Here is a 7,524-nt window from a genome sequence, read left to right as displayed (position 1 = left end):
TTAAGTACTTATTTGATTTCATGTGATATCGGACGAGAATAAATCGTGTAAAAATAATTAGTTGTTTTTTTTTTTTTCTTCATAATAACAGACATTAATTGACAGTTCGTTTCCGGTAAAATATTTTTTTGCTCACATAAAACCATAAGTATATTGTATTTATGATTTATTCGCGCATGATCCATCTTGATCATGCCTAATTCTTCGAAATGATTTCTAACACAGTTCATATTGTTGTTCGTTTTTTAGAAATAATTCTATATACATATAAATCAATTTAAAAAGAGCTATTTAGTTTCTAACGAAAATAATCAACCATTATGAGATTTTTATTTATTTTTTATTACATATAAACGCTATATATGTATATATATCACGGCGTGAAAGTAGTTGATGTATTATTTACAGATTTTATAACCAATTTACTAGTTCATACCCGTCAACCGAGATAAGCAAAGATATTACCTTGACTCTTTAACTTGTCTAACAAGTTTCATATTTATTTAGAAAGTCTCCTATGAAATATAGTGTATTATAGATAAATTAATACTATTAATACTATTATATTTTTCCCTTGTCAAAAATTACGTCATAGATAAGACAAAGCTCAATTGTATTTATAAAGAAAATTACAAACATACGATGAAACAATTTTTCATATTTTTATATCATATTAATAATTCCAAAAAGAACTTAATTTGTATGTTTGCAATTCCTATTATTATTTTTATCAAATCCAAATTAAAAGTATAGAATAAAAATAAATGAGACAACAAAGCATACACACACACATGAAATGATGAAGGTTTTTATATTAATAATAACTTTACTTATATATAAAAGCATAAAAAATATAGGCCGATCTGACGCAATATTTGTCAATGTTTACAATCAGACAAGAAACGCGCGAGTTTTAAATCACGATTTATTTACTACGGTCTATCGATCATCGATTATCGATTATCCATTGATTCGTATAAAAGCGAATACTTATCCCTCTATTAATTCGACCTTCGTACGATGATAACTTCGAACGATGCATTCTACGATCAAAGACGTAATTTATCCAAAAATTTAATATTTATCGTGGTTACTATTTCGATCAATATAAAGACAGACAGACAGACAGACAGATAATTAATATGCAAAAATGAAACCACGTTATTTAGATAACACTATCATTAACATAAAGGATTGATATAGCCATTATTACTTGAAAAAGCAATCAAGGTGGTTACTCGAGCTTGATCGGCAAATGATCAAACACGAGAAATCGTCTCGTTCTGTAATTAATTTCATCGTACTTACGCGTGTACGATAAAAAAAAAAAAAATAAGAAAAAAAAAAATATGAATAAACATAAGATCGATGAGTATTTTTAGATGATATTATCGGAACGATTCATTTTATTTTAACGAACGTTTTTCTTTTTCTTCTTTTTCTTTTTTCTTTTTTTTTAAATCAAACGTACATTCATTTTCGAATCACTGCGCGTAAAGACGCGTTGTTTTTAATACGAAACGTTGTTTTTTTCAATATATTATTTGTATGAATATTAAAATGGCAAGTGACAAAAAAAAAATTCATTTCGAATCATTGGACGCGTCACACAGATGTTTACGTGTGTAGTTGCTTTTTTTTTTGTAATAAAGTATCTATTTTTTTTTTTAGGTATGCGAATGTTTTAAAATGTAAACACCAAATTTATTTCGAATCACTGGAGCTTTTTGCCTGTTTACAATATGATTTTTTTTTTCTTTTTTTTTTTACATTGAAATAAAAACAGTGATTTGAAATTATTCCGTAAATATATATTGATATAACCGTAACCATCATTTAATGAACTATTCGTTAAACAATTATACGATTGAATCTTTATATTATCATTTGAAACAACAGCCGTGAATCATTGAATAAATATTTCGTAGACTCGATTGTAAATTTTATCCCATGTAATATATATATATATATATATAATTACTAAACTATTTCGAACGGATAGAAACATATTTATCTTATTTATTGCTTTACAATTAATTTTGAAATGGTACGAAAAGTGAGAAAAAAAATTTTATATAATTTTCACGACGATAAAATAGCGTTTAATGATGTCAATTATTATTACAAATGATAATTAAATAATTTATACGACATAGTTTTTATACATATATTCCATAGCATCGAATGAATAAATGGGGGCCGATATAAAAAAAAAAAAAAAAAAGAGCAGCCATATTGACATCTATATCTTATTACTTTCGAGAAATCTATCAAGAAATAAACACAATTGTGGCAATGTGTTATCCACGTGATCACTTTGCTCCTCTCTGCGTGATTAACACTCTATAACCTAATTATTTTTCCTCTTTCTTTTTTTTTTTTTGGGAGGGTATTAGAAATAAAAACATTTTCCTGACAAATTTTTCTTGCCTTTTCACGTGGGGAATATATCAGCATTAAAAAAAAACAAAAAGATCCTACAAATAAAATGTCAACCTCGAAAGAATATGGAAACCTTTTATTAAATACAAACAAGAACAAAAATTAATTCAATATTTTCCCTTTTGAAATCGAATAGCCCTAATTAAGAAAAATTTGAAACGTCTTAAATTCTTGACACTTTTTATATTATGCTATATAAACTATAACTTCTAATTAATTACTATTAGTTTTCTCAAATTTATGCTTTGAAACTTATCCTTAAAAGTTTTGGGGGTTTTAACAACGTGACGAATTATCATATATTAATTATTATAATCTATAGGCTATGTATAATAATAAGAAACAGAAAATACGAGAACAAACAATCTGCGAAAGTATAAGATTCAAAGTTTAGTTACAAAGATCGTTAAAAGGTTATCAATGGCCGGGCTAAAAGTCATCTAATCTTAAAAAGTAAGCATTTATTCTTTGCTTATTTGCTTCGTCATTGCATGTTAGTAGTTGATAATAGACATCAATTTCATATCCCCACTTTGTTTTTCTTTCTTTTTCTATTTCATTTTGTCTCTTGTTTCCCTCTTTTATAATAAAATTCTTGATAAAGCTTTAGTATATAAATACTGAAACATTGAACATCCAACCCCTCAATAAAGTACTTGTTCATTGAATGCACACACCCAAAATTCAATCCACTTTCCTTAGTTTCTTTCTTGAAAGTTCCCTCGTCGTGTAATAAAAACGAATTCAAGGTAATTAAATTCCATTAAAACAAAAATTGTGAATTATTCAAAAAAGAACAAAAGATTTGATTGAAAAGTGTTTTTGAAAACATCTAATTTTGGATCTCTCGTTATCTAGAATCTGAACATTTAGGAAAACGTTAGAAAGGTATTTAAATACTTCATATTGTTAAATTTTATTGCCGAGGTTTATTTGGATTTTATTTCCAAAAATTGTGAATCATATTCAAACAAACAAAAATGTTTTAAATAATCTTTTTTTTTTGAATAGAAACATTAAGGGTAATAATATTGTTAAAAATATGTATATTTCACGGCATGTGTTCTTATTTCTTTATTATATAAAAGAAAAAAAGAAGAAAAATATATATTTCAGCAAATTCATGAGATCTTTTTTGCAATTTTTTTTTTTTTTCGTGAGGGTATTCTTATTTCATGAAGATTTTTTTTTTCTTTTTTTTTTTTTTTTAACGTACATTGTTATGTAATGTCCAATTTTATATAAATCTGTTTACATCGTATAAACCGTTAAGCGTGAGAGTTTATCACAAAATGAAGGAAAGAGTTCAAGTCCAGTACTGTCCAGTACAATCAATTTCTTCTAGTTCTTTCCAGTTTTAACTACATCGGGATACACAAATAATAATAATAATAATTCTTTCATTCCCGATATGTGCGTAATAAAATCAATGAAATTAATTTGAATATGTCCAATATTAATCCTACGAGTATATCTGTGGTGCATGATAAAAAGATTTTAACTGTAATCTCGTCAAAATGAAAAAAAAAGAAAAAGAAAAAAAGAAAGATAGAAATAATATTACACGAAAATTCAACATTAATAAATTTTTTTTAGAAAAGAGGGATAATTTTCTTTTATTATTATTATCCCTCAAATGACTATACAATTACACACAATTATATTATTCCTTTAGTAAAACACATTAGTTGTTAACAATTAAGACAATAAATAAGACGAATTTATAAATTTAGCATTAATTTCCAAACAATTATCTATGATTGTATCTTCCATTATGAGAAACATGCCACTGTTATTATCGAGATTCGTCGTCATTATTATTTTTGTTAATCCTTATATCATTTATATTAATTAAATTATAATTTTTGTTTTTTTTTTCTTATATATTTCACAGGAGCGGAGTGTTTTACCAAATTATTATACGAGAGTACCGTCTATTGCGAGATCATCAACAACAAGTTCAGGCATAACATTAGATTGTGCTTCGAACGCAACACTCGCAACAAACGCAAGCCCTTTCAACAGTCAAACAGCCCTTCTGGTGGAGAAGAAACAATCACCGAGTGGTAGCAACAGTGCATCAACCAATCATTATTATGTCGAAAATCTAAGAAACAATCATCAACTTTTCAACAATCAACAATCGCAGAAAACCCTTGCTAGTTCAAGGATTTATGATCCTTTAAACAAGGGTCTCGACGTTGATTACAAACAATTAGATCCGTTGTTAGCCAAGGATCTTCACGAGCCTACGATAAAAGGACTAATGAATATCAATCAGGAAGAAAAGGATAAAGATGCGACGCAGGAAGTCGAACATTTACCCCCATCACAATTTCAAAAGGATCAAGAATTATCACCGAAACGATTTATCAGACAGGTAAGTTTGTATATAATGTTGTGCACGTTATTATTAATCTGTTATTTATTCGGTCTGTATTTTGTAACATTATTAATCAATATTTATAATAAAATAACGATTGGATATTAATTTATTATGATCACAGAAGTTATATTTAAATATTTTATATATTAAATTATTTCATTTTTTTCTTTTTTAAAATAGATAATTAATATTGTTCAATATTTTTTTGTTATCAATATATGTGTAATCAGATATCAGTAGATAATATTATAAAATATTATTCTGTTATAATATTTGAGCATAGATTATATATTCGTATATATTTTGTATCAATAGATAACCCTAAACCAACTTTGCCCTTATTACAAAAATTGGCCAATTTTTATCAAGTCCATTTATTGTGGGTCAACAGGCTATAAATTAAATAAATATTTATTTATCTATCTATATGTACAATGTGACCATCTATTTAAATTACATTAAAATGTATATTTATATTAACAAAAATATTTATATATACTGATCATTTATTATGTACAAAATACCGACCAAATAGATAGAACTTTTAATGTTATGTAATATTTCAATTATTCTGATATATGTATAGTTTTATTTTTTATTGTTTTTTTTTGTCTTTTTTTAAGTAGAAATGATCTAAGCATTTTTTTTATCGCGTAGAAAAAAAAAAGAATATTATTTATAATTGATCACACTATATTGTTCCGATTAGCTAATGTTCTATGTTATCATTAATTTCTCCTTCAGAAGATAACGAAATTTTAGACTTAACCTCGTTTGAAAATGAAACAAAGAAACCAAATAATTAAGGACATAAATGAAATTTAACGTTTCCTTTTTTAAAAAAAAAAAAAAAAAAAAAAAAAAAGAATAAAAACCTAATCGATATTTATATTTATTTGATTCTTTGAAGCCTTCTAGAGATATATTAGTTGTAGTTAGGGGGTGTTCATGTGCGTATCAATTCTTATTTTGTATCTCTGCAGTTTGTGTATATATATATATATACCTAAATATTGTTTTACCATATACGCGAATATTAATTTTCTTCAATATTATAAATTCGTCAAATTAATTAGTTTTCTTTTCTTTTTTCTTCATTTTTAAATAAAATTATAAATTCATTTTTTTTTGGGAGGGGGTGGGGGGAGGGGGGTTTTCTTTGTTAATGATATAACGATATATATATATATGTATAAAAAAAATACGTGTGTGCAAATTAAAATATTGATAACGGTTTACTGATTAATGTACTATTAACCTTTCTGCTCTGGTGCACTTATGAATTAATGTGTTTGGTGCTGACGTACTAAACGCTTATGAATTATGATGCTTGATATGATATTCGTATTTGATCGTCAATATTTCGATGACGTATATGTATACATGTGTTCTTCGTATCTCATTGCGAGTGTCCACTATTTGATGGCGTATAAACACTTCTGAACAAAATTATTAACAGAAATTACATTATTTTTACAGCATACTCGTTAGAATAAATCTTTAAAAGAAAAAAATTCTATATTGAATTTATTTATTTAATTTACCAAGAGAATCTAAAATATTAATATATTGTAAATTACGAAACTTATATTGGTATAAACTTAAAATAAAATAATAGGAAGCATAATATAAAGTTCTATTTCTAATTTAAAAGAACAAAATTATTTTTAATTATTAAAGAGGTTTCCTTTTGTTTTTTTTAATTATACATCTATATTTAATCTCTTAATAATTTATAACATATACACAAATTTTTAAAACTCGAGATATATACATGAAGAAAAATAAACGTATTTTTTTTTAAATTTACGAAAAATGTTGTATAAAATTTGAGCCATCAGATATTTTTGTTCCACGCTTTTTGTTCGAAATTAATAAGACCGATCGTTAAAAATGTTCCGCGTTTTTTTTTTTTCAATTAATTTTCATTTTATGTACAACTGTGGACAAATATAAAAAAAAGACAAATAATAATAATAATGATTAAAAAAAAAGATACATAGATAATTCGATAGGAGTTAAATGCGAAGAGAAAAATCGAATAACTTCAAGTAGTACGAACGTTAATGTGACCCGCCAATGATACATAACGTCTCAGAAGAGAGTTAGGAATTTCCAACAATGTTAATGCTTTTAAATTAGCATTTTATGGATCTTATATATCACGGTCATTCGGTATATAAAAAAAAAAAAAAGAAAAGAAGACAAAATATTTAACATATTCCCAACTAACGATAAACATTTGCAAATTGTACCAATAACGTAATAGTTTTCATAGTTTTCGCGGCATGTTTGTTGTCTTTGAAATAATATCCCCCATTAATCCTTTAGCGATCTCGTACTATTCAACGTCAAAGTTTCAAGGATGCCCGCACACAATCCTTGATCCATTTTTTCATTTACTTATTCAACTTCTCGCATAGATAGATAGAACGACACACGAGGTTGTTGCAAACACTAAAGTTCATAAAACAAAAATTATGCGATAAACGACGATATTAATAAATAAAAATCAATTTAAAGAAAAAGGAAAAAGAAAAAAAAAAGATATAATATTGCACGCGAAAATAAATGAACAAGATTTTTTCGTTACTTTCTATCTTTTTTCTTATCTTAATTTGATTCGTGTTTTATCTAACGATTAATAAAAGTATGTATGTATTGAATAGAAAAGACGAAAAAATAATTATAAATAG

The 7,524-nt window shown here is 25.8% G+C and overlaps 2 protein-coding genes across 5 annotated transcripts in view; one reads left to right on the top strand and one right to left on the bottom strand.

Moving 5' to 3' along the window:
- The window catches only part of LOC106789998 (RING-box protein 2), a 38,520-nt gene that overhangs the window by 21,085 nt on the left and 9,911 nt on the right, over positions 1 to 7,524 (bottom strand). The gene's annotated exons all lie outside the window — the stretch shown is intronic.
- LOC106789996 (facilitated trehalose transporter Tret1-like) overlaps positions 1 to 7,524 on the top strand; it is a 22,962-nt gene that overhangs the window by 7,602 nt on the left and 7,836 nt on the right. For 2 of the 4 annotated variants that reach the window (XM_014754607.1, XM_014754606.1), the window contains one exon: positions 4,337 to 4,822. In XM_014754607.1, coding sequence (XP_014610093.1) covers positions 4,337 to 4,822 — 486 coding nt within the window. Of the gene's footprint in view, positions 1 to 3,090; positions 3,192 to 3,278; positions 3,331 to 4,336; positions 4,823 to 7,524 lie in introns of those variants that run through there. The other 2 variants (XM_014754610.1, XM_014754608.1) reach the window with 2 other exon arrangements.

This window comes from Polistes canadensis, unplaced genomic scaffold (assembly GCF_001313835.1).
Source record: "Polistes canadensis isolate GaletaPanama2010 unplaced genomic scaffold, ASM131383v1 scaffold_210, whole genome shotgun sequence".
NCBI classification, from domain to species: Eukaryota; Metazoa; Arthropoda; class Insecta; order Hymenoptera; family Vespidae; genus Polistes; species Polistes canadensis.
The sequence above is the reverse complement of the archived record's forward strand: the minus strand, read 5'-3'. Positions and strand labels throughout refer to the sequence as shown.